The 19,003-nt window shown below is 43.0% G+C and overlaps 1 protein-coding gene across 1 annotated transcript in view; it reads left to right on the top strand.

Annotated features, from left to right (window-relative positions):
* The window catches only part of CAMK1 (calcium/calmodulin dependent protein kinase I), a 29,066-nt gene extending 10,818 nt beyond the window's left edge, over positions 1-18,248 (top strand). Inside the window, exons 3-12 of the mRNA XM_063291425.1 lie at positions 676-807; positions 5,324-5,398; positions 5,596-5,734; positions 10,277-10,403; positions 11,964-12,039; positions 14,081-14,193; positions 14,311-14,389; positions 15,626-15,713; positions 16,420-16,516; positions 17,056-18,248. Coding sequence (XP_063147495.1) covers positions 676-807; positions 5,324-5,398; positions 5,596-5,734; positions 10,277-10,403; positions 11,964-12,039; positions 14,081-14,193; positions 14,311-14,389; positions 15,626-15,713; positions 16,420-16,516; positions 17,056-17,120 — 991 coding nt within the window. The 3' untranslated portion in view covers positions 17,121-18,248. The remainder of the gene's footprint in view (positions 1-675; positions 808-5,323; positions 5,399-5,595; positions 5,735-10,276; positions 10,404-11,963; positions 12,040-14,080; positions 14,194-14,310; positions 14,390-15,625; positions 15,714-16,419; positions 16,517-17,055) is intronic.
* Positions 18,249-19,003: the final 755 nt, after the last annotated feature.

Here is a 19,003-nt window from a genome sequence, read left to right as displayed (position 1 = left end):
CCAGCCTGTGGTTTGGGGTCCAGGTATCTCTCCATCAGGGTGGAAAGAATGCCCTACTTATCCTCATTCTTGCTTCACTCCTAACCTAGTGGTGGGATCTTCTTCCTGTGGTGTTTTTCTCCCCTCATCCCCTTTGTCTGCAGATTCAGGAAGGCCTTCCTAGTTTTGCTGTTGAAACAGACTGAACCTTGGTGGCTCCACACCAACCTTTCCTCCCAGGTTCCTAAGCTCAGATTCTGCCCTTCTTGGCCCCTTCCCTTTATGCCCTGCCCATTGCTTTCCCCCGGTCTTCTTCCTCGTGGCACATTCTCTCTCCTTTCTGCCCAGTGCCATCTCTCACATGTTCTCCTATAAATAGCTGAGATTCTGCAGGTTGCTGTGGTGACAGTGGCTGGGTGAGAGATCCAGCCGGGTGTAAGGGGGAGGGGTTGGTGCTGAGAAGAGGGCAGAGCAAAAAGTGAGGGGACTTGCTTTGGCCCCCTCCCTTTACCTCTCTCCCTTCCCTTTACTTTTCTGGGCAGTTGGACCTCATTCTATTGTTTGCTTCAAGGACCTCAAACATTTTATATCCCTTAGCACTCTGTAGTAGGCAATGCCCATCTAAATGGGGTACCTCCTGGCCAGGGAAATGCCTGATGTCTCACCTTCTTCCTCACAATCCATCTTGTTTTCCAGAGGTGCCTTCTCAGAGGTGGTGCTGGCTGAAGAGAAATCGACCCAGAAGTTGGTGGCCATCAAATGCATTGCCAAGAAGGTGCTAGAAGGAAAAGAGAGCAGCATTGAGAATGAGATTGCCGTGCTGCACAAGTGGGTGGTACCTCTCCTCGTTTTCTTCCTTCTTCACTCTTATCAATCTGGTTCAGAAAAATAGCTGCTGATCGTTCAGACCAAAAATCCAGATCTGTTCCCAGCTGTGACCAGTCTAGTTGCTTTGAAAAGCTCAGAAGCAAGTCAAATCAAATCAAATCAGGAGAAACTAACCTCTATTGCATCCTTCTGAGATTTTGATTCCTCACACATCCTGAGGGGTTTTGGGTTAGGGATGCTATCTTGTTGCTTGTCTCTTCTTTGTTGAGTTGCAAATGTGCAGAAGAATGTTACACATTCCTGTATGCTGCTTTTTTATTGCATAATCAGAAAAGTGGGAAGCAGAGCAAAACAGAAATCTTGGTATTTTTACCTTTGTAAAGGGTTTTTTATTTTTATTTTTTTAAAAAGAATGTAGTGGGGTGCTGCTTCTCATATGCCAGAGCATCTCTCCAGATATTATTCCGTGAAATGGAGATGTAGCAGTAGAATTGTCTATTCCATACTGCATGGCCATCACCAATGAACAGCATAGGGGGACAGCCCTGGAGATTGTATCTCCAGCTGCTTCAAGCAATTTTGTCCTCAGATTGATTCATTTCCAGCAGAAGAACAGGATTTGGATGATGGGATTGCTTGAAGCAGCAATGGAGTACGGCAAGCTAAAACAGGAAAGGGCCAACAATATTTTCATCCCCTAACCTGAACATTTCATGTAAAAAAATGGGCCACTTTGCTTCCGGGCACTGTACCCAATATGTGGGGAGGACACATAGCTGTATCATCACAATTAATGCAGCCCTTTAGTAACAGGAAAGACACTCCTAAGACCACTACCTTGTGAAAATCAGTTGCTCAGGTCTAAGTAAGTCCTTAGTCTCAGTCAGTGTTTCTCAACCTTGGCAGCTTGAAGATCTGTGGACTTCAACTTTTAGAATTCCCCAGCCAGCTTTGCTGGCTGGAGAATTCTGGAAATTGAAGTCCACACATCTTCAAGTTGCCACGGTTGAGAAACACTGGTCTAAATTATAAGAGGCTGTTTTTATACTACAACACTGAAGCCTATCAATGTCAGGATATGATTTTGGTTATGTTAACCATTGGCCAACACATCTGGAGGGCTTCAGATTGGGAAACACTGCCTTACCCAGATGGTAGGGACTAGATTTCATTGGTGAGGAGAATTAACTTTTTTTTCTGCTTGAGGGCTACAGCCACCCTTGCTCAACAAAAAAATTCCCTTGCCCAGGGAAGTGAGAAATTTAGAATTGGGTTTAGGAGCGATAATCCCCGATATTATCAGGTTTCCATTTTCAGTTTCTTCAAAGCAAGCACATCAGTAGCATTCTGCACCAGCCAGATATACTCATCCTTTTTTTAGTTACCATATCTGGGTTGGAATATCAGCTTTTCTGAAAATAGTCCAGGTTGGCACTACACAGTGTTTTCTTGTGCCCAGAACAAGCCGTGTGACCGTTCCCATACATTGCGTATGCTTTATTAGGGCGCCCTATCTGCATGCTCTGGCATGAACCCTGCGCAGGGCATTCAGATGTGATGTAATTGTCACATCAGATGTCTGTTACAAAGTTGGACTCCCCATGGTGTTTCTAAGACCTGCTCGTGAGTTTTCAAGTGATGGGCTCTTGCTTAGCAGCAACTATCACAAAATAAACAGCTGAAACTAGCAAGATGGAAAGATCACTTAAAGGGAAAGAGCTATGCAAATTCTCTGGGGCCAATGAGCAATTGCTGCAGTAGTTTATTTCAAAAAAGAATCATAAAAGAAAATGTTAGGCAGGATGATAAGGCAATGATGAGGGGGGGGGCACGTTTGTACATATGAACAATATCTTATCTCATGCCCCCAGCAAACAAATATTAGTTTTAGTCGATGATATGGATGTTCAGTTAATGCCATATTTACTTTATCATTGCTATTGTTTTTGTCTTGCTCTCTTTCCGTAGAAAATCCAGACAAAGCCACTACCAAATTAATGCAACTCTATGGACTTTATTCTTCTTTATACAGTACTTTGGCACTATTTTTTTAAAAAATGAAATTGCATTTCAAGCCATGTGACCTTGTCTAGTCTGGACTGGTGAAATCCTTTTGAAGCTTTTCAGGACTCTAATGTCTTTAATTAAAATCTCCCTGCTCATTATATCTTATTATATCAGGAAGCTTTTATTGCTTCCTGTTAAGCAAGGTAGGAGGATGACTGATTATTTCTCCTGAATTGCACCTTGGATAACCTCTCCTAAATATCCCTAGTATCATTTTCTTTCACTGTGTAGCAGTGGGAGTAGAAGTCTTCAATAACTGACTTTTTCTTCACTATTCCCTTTTTTTCTTTTATAAAAACCACTACAGAAGTATGATGCCAAGAGGGAAGGTCTAAAAGGACTTGGATTTTTTGTGGTGAAAGTCATTTTTAGGATCTAAATTTGCACATTTCATGGATTTCCATGAGGCCAGTCATATAATTTCCTATTGCCTGGTTTAGGAACGTATTTGTCTTACCCATGTTTTTTGGTGATCTTTTCAAAATTAATAATTATTTGCTTTAGATGATACTCCTGTGGAAGTGCCTACAAAGCCCTTTCAAAAGCAATCAAAACCAAAACTGCATGATATCAACAAATTGGTCTGCTCAAGAATGTATTGCCAATTTTAAAAAATGCTTGTATCCTTTTCCCCTTTTTAAAGGCAGTTCTATAGTGTTTTTGCGCTTTCTCTAGCTTCTATTTAGCACTTTTATAGTCATTTCTGTGCATTGGCTCATTAATTCTTACCATAAACAAGCAAATTGGGGCAGCAGGGGCAGTCATTAGAATTCCCCCATTGCTTGCATGAAATGCCCTGCATCTGTGAGACTATAGTTTGATTAAAGAAGCCAAATGACTTGTGAGAGCCATGCAAGATTTCATGGGGAAATAATTGAAAAGATTTAAAAGCTGTCTTCACGAGACAGCTTGAGGCCCAAAGCAGCCAACTGTGTTTCATTCTAGCATGTTTTAAACCTAACCCTATGTGGTTACTTTATGCTTCTGTATTCATACAGAGAACTTTAAGCTAATTGAGTAAACCATTATTAAGTTAACTACAGAGAAACATGTTAGGCAAAAAAGGAGTTAATTGGTAATTTAAAAAACAAATAGAAATCAAGGAGTGAATTCAAGTGACATTTATATATGTTAGTTACTGTTACTCAGTGGGATGTTAATTAGTGCCAATCCTTAGTTACAATTCTGGCCAAATTGAAGTTCCTGACTTCTAGGGAATTTTCCACCAAAGTTCACCTCTCATTCTGAATTTCTTCCTTTGGAATTTAGCTTCTACTTGACAGTCAGATGCTTTGATATCCCAATATGTTTCATCCAGTCAGTTTTTTGACTAGTGGTTCTGTCAAGTAGATAATCATATTAGCAGGGTCAAAATACAGCAACCTGCCCACCACCCCAATTTTCTAGGAACATTTCCACTTAGTCCTTGCACCAGGTTCCCACAGGCAAGGCTTTCTTCTGTTACTGGCTTCTTCCTCATTGTCCAGGCAGGCTGCAACAGAAGCAGCCAAGCAGTGTTTGGGAAGAGGGTCCTAGACTGATGGGCGTTGAGAGCATGTTCTGCAATGGAGAGGAAGATTAGGTCGGCCAGATGGATTAATTGACTGGATTTAGGCATTCCCAGAAGAAGACTGACCAGATGGAGTTATTTTTAGCTCCGTGCACAAGTGCACAATTACTGGCAGGGTCAATTCTTCCCATAATGAGGTTCCCATAAGACAGTAATGTCAATTAATTATCTTGGGGAAATATGGGGAGAGTAAAAGTTGGATTGACCTGCAATTTGGCAGGGCAGATTTGCTCCTTTAAAATAGAGGTTAGAGATTCCACCATCACCACCCTTCTTACAACTCCTGCACCCCAGGTTCTTTTGCACAGTCTCCTCAGGACTCTGGCTCAACCCCTGAGGTGAGACTTTGTCCTCAAACCATCCAGCTTTCCACTCCCCTTCATCTTGACTGTGACATCAGCAACTTTTATTCCCAGGTTTGCTCTTTCTTACTCCTCTGCTTCTTTTTCTCTTCCAAGCTCCTGGTAATCTCATTCTTTAGCCGCTGCCAGATTTTATTAGATTATCCTCCAAACCAGCTCTCGGCTGATATATGAAAAAACCCTGGCCGTCTCACCATGAGAAACGGGACTAACGCTAACACAGTCTTAGTTTTGTGGGGCAACTTCCCTTAGGCTGAAGATAACAAAAATGTCTTTAGCAATGTAAGTGCAGAACTCTTTCGGTACTGTATTTGCCCTCAGCACAATCTGTCCCATGAAGAGTAATGGTTGTAGTTAACACTGCAAGATATTCTCCGCTGATTTAATCTTTCAGAGAGTTTAGAGGATTTTTCTTTTACAATAATATCAACGTTAAAGCTGTCAAGGCAGAACAAAATGGATTTCCTGACAGTTCTGTACCACTTCCTCATTAAAACACGTTTCCCCCCCTTGGCAGAATCAAGCACCCCAACATTGTGGCCCTGGATGACATCTACGAGAGTGGAGGCCACCTCTACCTCATCATGCAGCTGTAAGTTGAAGATTTAGGAAGGAAGAGGGAGGGAGCCACATTCTCAGGCCTTGCTAGCTCAAAGGGAAAGGGAGAAACATTGTGGCATGCCCTGGGCTTCTTACCCCTCTGAGTCTTGTGGTGGATCTAATCCATGTTGGAGCCCTGAAAAGCTCTCTCTGCATAGATCTTATTTGTATTCTATCTCCTTGCGGTAGGGTTTCCGGAGGGGAACTTTTTGACAGGATAGTGGAGAAGGGATTTTACACAGAGCGAGATGCCAGCAAGCTCATCCGTCAGATCCTTGATGCCGTTAAATACCTGCATGACATGGGCATTGTGCACCGTGACCTCAAGGTGGGTTGCTGAACTTGTCCAGGTGTATTTGCATGTTGTCATCCTACCATCTGTCCTGCTGTCCCCACAAGCTACTACTGAGGGGTAAACTAAACACAATTCCTGCAATCAGTCACTGCATGCAAGTTTGTTTTTGTTCTTGTTTTTAAAAAGCAGGTTTAGCTTTTCTTCCGGTATAAAGTAGCTGATGTGCTCCATCCTTCCCCTCCCAATCTGCATTAGAATTACAGCAGGAATGTGATGTTAAAACCCATCTATTGTCAGACTTCTATGCCAAATCCAGCCCCCTTAACAACCATTGTTGCAGCTCATGGTTGTTGGTTGTTAAAATGCAGATAATGCAGATAAAATGTATTTGTTTAAAACATCCCTATATTATTTTGTTTTTTATAAAAATCTTGATGATAAAAATATAGAAATGGCATTTGATTTGCTCATTTCTGCAGTTGTTGGTCATAAACATTCTATGCTGGAGAAAACAATAAAACACTTTGTGAAAAATGAACGGACTTTCAGTCTGAGAAGTGTAAATCATTGCACAAAATCTTCCAACAGCATGCTGAAAATGTATAACTGGAGAGCTGACTGTGACAAGCTAAAATAAAAAATGTAAAGAAGTAAATCTTATGACCACTTTTTATTGTCCTAAATGCTCTCTTGTGGGAATTTGAATAAACATTTCTGCAAAGAAAACATTTCCCCCCATTCCAACTGATTACTTGATGCAAATCATCCTCCCTGCTAGCTTCACTTTGCTGGTTGCTATTATGGTTAATAACAATTGAGATGAAATAGATGGAGACAGGGAGTGGCTTGCAGCAGGAAATCATCCAACTTGTTCTAGTTCACCTGTGCAGCTATGTTTTGGTTTTTAATTTGTTTTAATTTGTAAGTGTTGGCATTGCTAATTCTGGAAAACTCAAGGCCAAAAGGGTTGAACTAGAGTGCTTAGCTCTAAAAAGAGATTAGATGGAAAGAGAAAGAGGAGGAGAGATTAGATGCAGTTCTCTGTAGATATTACATCTGTAGAAAGAGATCTGTAGGAAAGCTAGCTCAGGGAAAATGGAAAGAAGGTGTAATTATGGATAATCAGATAATTGTACATTGATCAGATAAATATTACAGTTCTCAGGAATTGCAGTGCAGCCTTTTTCTTTACATATGTAGAAATGACAAATGATGATAGTGGTTTCATATGAACAGTGCCAAACAGTGGCTAGAAATGCGAATGTTACAAATTGGTTGGGAACCTTGGCTAAAACAATGTCATTCATTCACTCATTCACTCATTCATTCATTCATTCATTTATATATATATATATTTGCCTAGAAAGCCCAATATAGTGATCCTGAATGTCAGGCTTTGGCATCTATGCAGAACAAGCATAGTTCTGCATAGATGCACCTGGCACTCCTTTGAATGTTATGGTGCCAATAATTGATTGCTGCTTACAGTAGGTGTAGATTGATTGCCAAGCCAGGATTAGAAATGGCATGAGGTTTGGGTAGGAAGCTCTTACTGGGAGGATGTGTAGATATTTACTTCATTTTGGTAAGATAGCTCTATAAGCTATCTTATGATGACGGATTTCATTGCAATAGTACCAGTTCAGCTTGTAAAAATATTGTAGGTGTGAATCTGGGTATCCTGAGTTTTGTCCTCAGCAATTTATTTTGAAAATATTCTAGGTCTGAGGAAATGTTGAGGGACCAGGTTTCAGCACAATAAGAAAAATATGCACTAAGTTAATTTCAGCAGGTGTAACATTGATTGAATTAAATGTTTACCACCTGTACCTCAAAACAAGTATTCCAAATTTTGAAGATCAATAATGGCTAGCCCAACTGCCAGATGAAGGAACATGCAAACCAAGATATTGGTGAAAGGTAGGCCAGCTGTTGTTTCATTCTCTTTTCCCCAAAGACAATAATCTTGAGTTTGCTATAATTAATGGCTAATTAGGGCTTTTTTCAGAATCCTTAGCTAAGACCAAGGAAAGTCTACAAAGATTAATCTGGGAGCAAGAAATAAGGATCAGCATAAAGATGATAAATTTATCTCATGTAGCTTTGCAAGACAAAACTAATCATCGCTCAATGGCTTTGTCAGTGACAAGAAGCTAAAAGGATGTGAAGCCAGGGCACAGCCTTGCTTAAAACCCTGGGAAACTGGGATGTTTTCAAATAGTGATCTGAAGTGAAAACCTCACTTGGATAGTTGGACTCTCATGGAAACACTGCAACAAGAATAAAAGGAAATGATTCATAGTTGTACTTGTTCAGTTTGCTCATTGGTGGAATATAGTAACAGGTCTCTTGAGTATTGTAAGTGATAGGCAGATTCAGTTGGAAGAAGGCAATCCTGCCAATACGTGGGCCCCAAATAATTGAGGGCAGCAGAGGAACAATGGGTGGGGTGCAGATGTTGAATGTTTCCCTGAATACTACTAGGGTCCTGAGAAACCTTTTCTGTCCCAGTGTTTTTCTCCCACAAGGCAACAAAAATAAGTCCAAAACCTTGGTTAGAGGAAAGTTGGAGTGAGGGACTTTCACAGGAGAAAAATGACTGGCAGGAGGTGAATGTCAGCCTTGCGAGGTAGTCCAGACAAGAAGCATACCCAGAAATACTAGCTCTAACTTTATTGTAAAGTTACATTAACAGAATCTTGCAAGTCTGAAAGTACGTTTCTCCCCCACCATCCCTTTTATAGCCCCAGAAACTAGGGATGGTCCCTTCTGAGATGTTTGCCACGCCCCCATTCCTTCTGGGGCTCAGATGCCGCTTATCTGACCATTGTCTAGTCTGTGACTCTTCCTCCTGTCTCCCAAGGTCATCCTCACAGACCAGTATACAGTGAATGATGTTTTCCCCACATTGTAAATGGTCCTCTCACCTCACTCCTTTCCAGCCGCTCTTAGGTTCTCTGCTATATATGTAGTTTCAACAAATTCTTCAAACTTTGGTAGCAGCAAGTTCAGTGTGGCATGTTAATCTCTCTCATGGAACGTGCAGGGGATTTCAGATATCAAAGTTTCAGTTCTCTTTCTCTGAACTGAAATGTAAACTCTAGTCCTCATGACAAGATCGGATGGACTGCAAAACACGGGAACTGTGGAATCGGAGAAGAAGGAACCAGGGTAGAGATTTTCAGATTTTAAAATGTTTTTCTATCTTTATTTGTGGGAACTTCTGTATGTTTGCTACAGAATCCTTATGCAGTGCAGGTCATATTTTCTCCTCACCCTCTACGGATGCATGCTCAGTTCACAAAAAGTGTTGGGCTAGTCTTCTGAACCTCAGTAATGCCACAAATGAACTAACACACTCAGCACTCCTCAGCAGCTGCTTATTGCCAAACAGGATCAGCCAAGATGCCTTGATGCTTAGTGAAAGAAAACGAAATGGCATTTTCTTCCATTCCAATATATGGCAGTAAGAAAATTGGCCTTCACTTCTTCCTTCCCACTGGTGAAAGGACAGTGTCTTCCACAATTCTGGAAGGCCACAGGTAACTTAGCGATTGCAAGACTGATGTCTTCTGTGGCTTTCTCCATTCCCCATCCATCCCTCACCTCCATGGCTGAGGCAGCTGCCCCCTCCTGCCTAAGGGCTGAGGCAGCCCAGTTGTCACAGGAAAAGATAGCCCTCTCCCAGGGAACCATATCTACTAAGATGTATCTTCTAAGTGCGTAGCTGTCTGGTCCTCTGGGTACAGGGCTGTCTCTCATTAAGGCAAGATGAAAAAGACACGCTCAGTGGTAGACCAGGATGGGTAGCAAACTGGGGACCGGGTCCACCTGCCGCCTTCTCAACCTGCCACTTGGAGCAGCTGTTCCACTCTTTGTAAAGCACGCAGCTTGCTAGAACAGCATTGCTGCTATGGAGTTAGCAGCTGCAGATTCAGAAGGCTGGGGCTCATCTGTCAATGGTTATTGACCAGTAGTGATCACACTGTTGATATGAGAAGCTTCTAGTTGTGTGTCTGTGTGTGGGGTTTGCATTTGTGTTTCCTGGGAAAGAAGGTAGCTGTGTTCACTGCAATACTGTGCAAAATATGGAATGACACTGCAGAGACCACGGCATGGTTTCCAAATGCCTGCAGAAGGAAATAGCCATTTTAGCGTGGGTCCATCCCTTTGATAAACTCTACCCCGATGTGTATTTCCTCTTGGCACTGTTTAGAAGATTGGAATCCCAACCTGTTTCCCTTCTCTGAACCACATCCTCTCTCATTCCTTTCTAAAACGAGGCTTATCTTTTAAGGCCAACTTTAGGAAACTTGGCTCCGGCTTTTTAACTGACTGGTGTTTTATTTCAGGTGCTTATTTTCCATAGCCTATTTTGTTCAGGTTTTACTTCTGTTAATTTTGTTTTGTAGGATGGGTATTTTTAATTTTTTAATGATCTGAAGCGTTTTTTAAAATGCAGTCTGAGGATCTGTTTGTACGGATTTACTTGGAACTTATTCTGCAGTTTGATAAATATGTTGAATTCTCCCAACTCTGCCTCCTTGTTTTCTTCCAATTCCCCATCCCCATCAGCCTGAGAACCTGCTCTATTACAGCCTGGATGAGGACTCCAAGATCATGATTAGTGACTTTGGGCTGTCGAAGATAGAAGGCTCGGGCAGTGTCATGTCCACAGCATGTGGGACTCCTGGCTACGTGGGTAAGCAGCAAAGGCTCCCCCCGCCCCGTGTAATGATAGTAATATTTGGGTGGGGGGAGAGTAAAGAGCCAAAGTGGTAATGAATCTTACCAATCTTAAAAAGTAAAGACTTCCTTGAGTTCAGCTTCTGGTGATTACATAGGAACATCCATGTAGGTGGAGTTTTTTGCATTAACAGGGATTCTTCTTCTGGATTCTTTTTCTCTCTCTGTCTAGGCCAAGGTTTGTCAACCTTGGCAACTTTAAGCTGGGGAATTCTGGGAGTTGAAGTCCACACAGCTTAAAGTTGCCAAGGTTGAGAAACCCTGGCCTAGGCACTCCCACCCTTATAATTAGTATCTTTCTTCTTTCCCTCTTTCTTTTAAAGAAACTTATAATACGTTGCTTGGTGTTCCTTTGTCACTGCAGCTTTCCCAAATTGCCCCTTTTTAGTCATATCCATTCCAGGTGGGAAGGATTTCGTTGGTCTTCTCTTTGTAGCCCATGGAAATTAATGTATTTCAATGTTTCACTAAAGGAAGAGTAATTGACAAACAAAAGGCTAATTCAGGATTTCCACAGCCATGCAGTTGAATGGGCAGGGAGAATGCTGCTAAGGAGCAGCGAGAAGTGGGATTTCTCCTGTAAAGAGAATTCATTTTGAGTAATCATATGACAGGAGTTGATTCTTCGGAACAGGGATTGCCAAGTAATATGGTATAGTGTTCTATCAAGTGCTGTGTTAAACTTTCAAAGCTTTAAATGTCGTTTGCAGCTGACTGTAGAAAGCTATGCCTTCTTACTGCTAATGCATCCTAACATGCAAGTAACCTAGATTTTTCTGACCCCTCTCCCCTCTTAAGAGGGGAAGGTAAGAGAAGAAAGAGGGTACACAGGGGAAAACCTATCTTCTTGAATTGCTGTACTTCAAACCCAACTGAAAATACATTAAGATCTCACAGCTGATGTATTAGCCCACACCAAGGATAGGTAACCTGTGCAGTTCCAGCATCCCTAGGAAGCATGACCAGGACTAAGGGATTCTGGGATTGCAGTTCAGCAACATCTAGAGACTCTCAGTTACCTACTCTTGGCCATACTTCAAATACTTTAACCAGGTACCCCTAGGTATGTTGGACCTGAGATGGGATAGAATTTGGAGGCATGAGACCTCCAAATGACCTCCAAATGTTGTGAAGGAAGAAGGACTGAACTAATATGACAGGCCAGAACTGAGAATTATCCTGGAGGAAGATGGAAGCTTGAAATCAGCTTTAATAGGAAGCAATTCAATTAACTTTTTAAAATGTATTAATAGACTTTTGAACATTATCTCAATTAATGGGATAGCAACTCTCAGAATTGGGTCAAGCAATCTGTGGCTTTCCAGATGCTGTTGGACTCTCATTGCTAAATAGTGGGTCTGCTGACTAGGTCTATTGGAATCCAACATCTGAAAGTCTTCCACCACCTCTGAAGGTGCTCCCTAGTGTAAGGACTATATTAACCAATATAACACTGGATATAGTCTCTAATGGTTGCTTTCTTTCTTTCCTGCTGTTCCACCTTGACCGGATCCAGCTCCTGAAGTCTTGGCACAGAAGCCTTACAGCAAGGCTGTGGACTGCTGGTCCATTGGAGTCATTGCCTACATCTTGTATGTATTGAGTGGAATTGTGGTGGGGAGGGTAGACAGGGAGATAGGGAAGACAGATACTACTTCATGTTATTCCTAAATACATCTCTATCTAGGACATCGTCTTTAATGACTTTCAGACATGATCCTGCCCCTTTGCCTTCCAGGATGTTATTTGGTATTTGCATAGCTGCTCCACTGGTCCATTGTTATTCCTTTGCATGTGGCTTGAGACATTTTATATGACTCCCCTTTTGGAATCTGGAGGACTGGAAATTCCACTCTTCTTGGTCGTGACATGTTTCTCTCTCCTTGCCTGCATCCCTTCAGTCTAGGGCAGTGTTTCTCAACCTCGGCAACTTTAAGATATGTGGACTTCGACTCCCAGAACTCCCCAGCCAGCAGAATTTTGGGAGTTGAAGTCCACACATCTTAAAGCTGCCAAGGTCTGGTCTAGGGCATAATTGCATTATCTCTATGTTTTTCCACTGAGGTGATAATCTCTGTCTGGGGTTGTTAATTCCTGCCACAAAAAATGTTCTGTACATTTTGAAACAATTGGCTTCTTTAGACGGAACACTATTGCAAGTTAGAGATTGACAAGGAATTTAATTTTTCACATTTGGAAAGGTATGATCCAAATCTCCCGTGCTGAAAGATGGACTACAGCTTAGTTTCCCAACTTGTTTTTGCACTTTCTGAATGTTTTGGGTTCACAAAAAAGGTAACCAAGTAAGTAAGGAAAGTGTGTTTTGAGTGAAAATGAATTTGCCAATGCATATTATTGTGCAGATTAATGTAGAAATTGGAAATGATAGTCTTATGGGTGAAGACACATGGAAATAGCATTAACTGAAAAGGGACTGGTTAGTCCATGCCTGCATAAAGTACAGGAACTGCATATGGCTGGGAAGCTCACTTCCAGAACAGATGAGGACGTGGAATGTGATCCCATTATAAATCAACACTGCTGCCACTCAGTCAACTGGAGTAGAGGGCAGTATGACTGTCCTAAAAGCACCTTGCACCACCATTGGTGCAAACAGACATTACATCTAAAGACTACTGTAACAACTAGGGCGGATCCAGATTAAAGGACCTTTAGAGGGAACCCACATATCTAAGGACATGGGTGGAGAAACACCTCCTGCCCATCAGTGGAATACATCAAGGAGATCACTGATCACCATAGCAGACCGGCTAAGTCACAAGTGTCTACCATAAGAAGAACGGGTACGCCATCTGGAGAATTTTCATGAGATCTCAACAAAACAGAGGTGTCCTTCTGTCAACCAATTCAGTAGAGGAGATCAATGCCCTGAGGGCGCCCTGTCTGAAAGGGTGGCTCGGTGCACTCCCCTATTTACAGTGCTGTCCAAGGTGGTAGTAAGACCCTAACAAGATAAGAAAGTAACACCTTTGAAATGTCCTAGCTCAAGATCCAATACGCAGCCCAGACCCAGAGTGACTATGGACTTGGAAATTGAACAGAGCAATCCCCGAACATAGATCTTCCACATTATATGGTAGACACCATTTTGGTACTTACAGATACATGTTCACATGTTGTGCAGCCTGGACACTTCGTTTTTAAATGAAATCTGAGGTTGACCCCTTCATCCAGAATCCAGATCTTGCTCACTATACCTCTCAGCAGAGCTAGCTAGGAGTTTCAGATCAACCACATTTGGAGGGCCACAGCTTTCCCAGCCTGCTCTGTTTCTCAGATCAGCTGTCCTTCTCCCCAAAAGCTTTGGCGATTACTTTTTCCTCCTGAGGGTGGATGGGATGAACTAGTTTGGAATTACTGCAGCTATACTTGGAATTCACAGTCTCTACAGGAAAGTTTAATGGCTCTAATATTAAGCCTGGTTCTCTTCCTATCCTTCTTCTCACTTCTGGGTCCAGGTATAACCAGTTTTCTCTCTCTCTTTCCCCTCTCCCATGCATATACTTCTCTTCCTCACTGTCTCACCTGTTCCCAACCTACGTTCCCCTCCCTGCAACATGGACCTCTAGATTTTATAGTCACGCATGCCCTATCCCCCGTCTTTTACCTCAGATTGTGTGGGTATCCTCCATTTTACGATGAGAACGATACCAAGCTGTTTGAACAGATCTTGAAGGCCGAATATGAATTCGATTCTCCCTACTGGGATGACATATCAGAATCAGGTGAGGGAAGAGGCATCCTACTTTCTCCGAATGCCCCAATCAAGCAAAGTTGCCTTTGCTTGATTAGGTTCCGTAGCAGCACAGTTTGCTCCTCATTTGCCTTCTTTCTGCTTCCAGCCAAAGATTTCATCCAGCATTTAATGGAGAGAGATCCCAAGAAGCGATTCACTTGTGAGCAAGCCCTACAACACCCGTGGTAAGAACTAAAACACTGTTGAGCCATTTGGCTTTTGAACCTTAATTAGGATTGGTGTGGCCTTGGTGTCTTTCTGTGTCTTTATTCCTTTTCCCATGTACGGTAGCGCCATTGTGCCTCATCCATGACCAGTGTTTTTCCTTCTGGCATTCTGTTTACCGCATTCAGATTTCAGATGAAACATGCTGCTTAAAGAAACACAGATTCATGCATATTTAGTATGTGTTATTACAAACTGCTGGTCTCAGTCTCCCTAAAATTTAATTATTGATACAAGTGTGTGATTACATGGCTATTTTTGTCTGAAGCCAGTTTGGAATGTACTCTCACATACCCATCTAAGCGTGGGTTCAGGTTATCGCCTGGCAGAGTGAAAATATACAGGAAGAACTAAAAGCAAAGTGTTATTTGATTTAGAGAAACAGGAGTGCCCATGCACTTATTTCTTCTCCCCATGATGCCCTTTCCTTGTTAATGCACCAAGTCCCCTATAATGGAGTTCCCAGTTTCATTTGGAAATTGGAAGTTGGAAATGAAAGTTTTATTATTAATTCTGCATGCTCTACAGGTAGTCCTCATTTAACGGCCATTTGCTTAGTGATGGTTCGGACTTATGACAGTGCTGAAAAAAACTGACTTGTGACCAGTCCTCACATTACGATTGTTGCAGCGTCCCCCACAGTCACATTATCATGATTTGGGCACTTGGCAACTGGTTCGCATTTATGACCGTCACAGCGTCCCGTGGTCACATGATCACCATTTTCAACCTTCCCAGCTGGCTTCTGGCAAGCAAAATCATGGGGAACTGTGATTTGCTTAACAACCACATGGTTTGCTTAATGCCTGCAGTGATTCATTTAACGATCACCACAAAAAAGGTCATAAGATCAGGTCAGATTTGCTTAATAATCACTTCGCTTAGCAACCAAAATTCTGGTCCCAATTGTGGTCATTAAGCGAGGACTACCTGTATTTTGTTTGCAGAATTTGTATCTTTGTTGCATAATTTGGTGTACTTCGAGCACGTTGTATTTAAAACGTATCACCTAAAATAAACCCCTGTAAAAAATAAGTGCTAAAATGACCCTAACATCGGTAACCTGATGAGTTTCTTTCAGGAGCTTATCCACCACCAGGGGTAACACCGCTGGTCTCTCTTTAATAGCTGATCCCCTAACCTCTTAAAGAAGTGGGGTGACTGTCAACAGGAACGAATGTTTTCCCTCTCCTCAGGATTGCTGGAGACACTGCGCTAGATAAGAACATCCATCAGTCAGTCAGTGAGCAGATCAAAAAGAATTTTGCCAAAAGCAAGTGGAAGGTGAGGATGCCCAAACGATGCTATTTTATTTTGTTTAACTTTTATACCCCTCTTCCTCCCAAGCTTCCTCGTCCTCCCAAATGATGAAGAATGGTATGGACATCAAGTGGGGGAAGGCTGATACAGTTACAGGTAGTCCTCGACTTATGACCATTTGTTTAAGGATGGTTCAAAATTATGATGGCCAGGTGCTTTATGACCTGTCCTCACACTTACAACCATCGTACTATCCCCGCAGTCACATGATTGCAATTCAGGCACTTGGCAACTGGCTCACATTTATTGCAGCATCCTGCGGCCATGCGATCATGACTTGCGACCTTTTTTGCTGGTTTCCAGCAAAAAAATGGCAAAAAACTTCCATTGGGGAAGCTGGATTCGCTTAATGACCTGTGATTCACTTAATGACCATCATAAAATGGTTGTAAAATCAAGTCCAGTCACATGATGACTTGACTTACAACCGCAACAACTTATGAAGGAAATTGCACTCCCAATTGTGGTCTTAAGTCAAGGACTACCTTATAACAAGTGAAGTTCCTATCTGCATTCCTGTCTTCCCCAACGCCAGTTCTTGGCAGCACTGAATGTAGGGGAAGGAAGACAAAGGAGTTACTCTTAAAGTTTTGCTCTCCTGCCAAAAAGCCTGCTGCAAAGTGGCATTTGTCCTGCTTTTTATTCTCTCTTTCTCCCCCCTCCCATTTAGCAAGCCTTCAATGCAACAGCTGTGGTGAGACATATGAGGAAGCTACAGCTTGGAACCAGTCAAGAGGGCCCTGGCCAAGCCATGCAGGAGAGCAATGGTGAGAGGTTAGGAGTGTCTCGGTGTGGCCTTTCTCCTCAAAGCCCTCTCTCCTGTTTGTGAGCATTGATACCAGTCGGCCAGTGGCGACAGCAGCGCTATATCTGAGCTTTTTCTTGAGCCTGTTTGTCATGCCACCAAAACTTACAGATAAAACTGACTGTGCTGGGGACCAGACACACTACTCATAGAGTTAGTTACAAGCGGGCCAGCCCCTGGAAGAACCAGGTCTTCAGGACCTTCTTACCTTCCTAAGCCGTCTTAGTCGATAGGAGCTTCTTTGCTATGTATGTCATAGTCCCAGCAACGTACATGTGGGCTATTTAGTTCATTTTATGTTGTTCATAACAAACGTCTCCTTAAAACACATTCCAAGGATAAAGTTAAAGTATTATGAACCATGGAGTGAATCCGGTCACTAAACCCAGCAAATAGGGACTGGGTAGCTTCCCTTTCTTGAACTAGGGGAAGCACCGGGACCATCTGCTTTCTAGTTAATCTGGCCTCGATTATCCTTTTCTCTCCCTTTGTCTTCTTCAGGCTCGGCTACTAACAGCAGTGAGGAATCCTTGGGGAACAGCTCTCGTCGTCAGACTCAGGACTGAACATTCACCAAAGGACAGAGGACTAGATGGCACAGCCAGCAGCAGTCCCAACTGAGTGGGCAGTCCCAAGCCCAGCCCTCCCATCCTGTTCTAAGAAGAGCTAGGGAAGGGTCTGGGACACCATCGCATCTTCCCAGCACAGTACAGCTGAGTCCCGTTGTAGGGGAATGGAACGTGTCCCCTATTAAGTGGCATCCTCCAGAATCTGGAAGTGGGGGCTAGTACTTTCTAAGCCACACACTTCCCTGGAGATGCTTTTTCCTCTTCCGCTCCACCCCTCACCCCGTCGGCCACACCAACGAGACCCATCCTGGGCCCCATGCGCATTCCTCACCTGAAGCCAGCAATTATGTCATCCTCTTTGGCCCATCATAGGAGTGGCTAGGCCTTGGAAAGAAATGTTCAAGACCCCTCTGGCTTTCTGCAGCAGCTCAAGTAGGAGTTGGATCTCCAGCTGCGCACACAATTGTGGAGCTTGAGGAAACCAATGAGAAACCCTGCTTCTCCCACACGATCCAAGCAAGCAGACCCCAAGGGATGAGGACATACATCGTAGCTGGCCCTTAGCTCCGCTGCGTGCAGTGTTGGAGAATAAAAGTTAGTTTGTTTGCAGAGAGAAGTTTGCAGTAGCTTGTAGCCTTCCACAACAAGGACCTGATCTATTGAAGTTTCTCCGGAGTAGAAACTGTTTTTCTACAGTCAGGAAATATAGGGTCTAGAGCAGCTTTCCTGTTGCCCTCTGGATGTGAGGGGCCATGGCTATCCTGAGTGATGGCTGATGGGACTTGACCTCTGAGGACCCTAGAGTAGTCTGAGCCACGTTGAAGGGTCACTGCTTTCGTGGGGCCAGCTGTGCCTCTTCCAATGTCATTTTGCCAACTCCGGATAAAGACTAGTAATGTTTTAAGAGTGGTCATTTTATAGCACTATCGCTGTCCTCTTACACGGTTACCCAAACTAGAAAAAAATTGTGACAGGTTTGCAGGTGGTCACAGTACGAAGTGGGAGAAAGTCAGCTGGGATCAGATCTTTTCAATAATCCCTGGCAGTTGTAAAATTATTCTTCATATTTTGTGGCTAGTTGAGGGAGTGGGTGGGGCTTAAAATAAGAATAAACTCATAAATGCATGTGCGTCTCTTTCACTTCTCTCTTAAAGTTGCATGAAGTAGGAGTGGGTGAGTGGGAGACCAAGTCTGGCCATCCTTAGCGTGAGAAGCCGCCTAGTGAAGATTCCACTAATTGCTCTTAAAATGTTCTCTCTTCATCCACAATAGTCCTGGTGCCATTTATCTGGTATAACTAGTGGTCATTTTTCATTTGTTAGAGCCAAGGCCTCAAAACCTGGAAGTGGCCTGGATGTTTCTGGATCTCTGGGAGGCCTTGGTCCCCTCCCACAGTAGAAGCAAAGCTACCTCAAGCCCTTTCTCGCATACCACAACTACATGTCCTCACAATTAGGCACCCACACACTTTGGCTAATCAGAAAAGCAGTTAGGGAGGGGGCCTGGTTCATGCTCACCTTGATGCCCACTTCAGGAAGGAAGTAACTAGGGCTTTTCCCACTGTCCAGTTCCTCTCCCGCCTGATCTGAAAGCTCATAGCTCCTCATTTTGCCTTGTTGACCTTTTTTCCTACCCTCTTGGTTCGAGAGGAACTTCATAACTCAAAGTTTCTGTGCTGTTGGTTGTTCTTGTATTAAAAAGGAAGCGCACAAGGCTAGCCCCACTCCAGGTTTGTCAAAGGCTGGCCCCAAAAGAGGAAGCAGGCACAGACTGGCTGCCTGAGATGAGCACAATCAGGTTGCAGACACATTTTTAGGATCCAAAGTGAAGGGACAAAACAGTGCTAGAAGAGTCCTAAGGGACAAACCAGCATTGTTTTA

Source organism: Candoia aspera, chromosome 2 (assembly GCF_035149785.1).
Source record: "Candoia aspera isolate rCanAsp1 chromosome 2, rCanAsp1.hap2, whole genome shotgun sequence".
Lineage (NCBI taxonomy): Eukaryota > Metazoa > Chordata > Lepidosauria > Squamata > Boidae > Candoia > Candoia aspera.
Note: the sequence above shows the minus strand (reverse complement) of the source record. Positions and strands in the feature narration are given on the sequence as shown.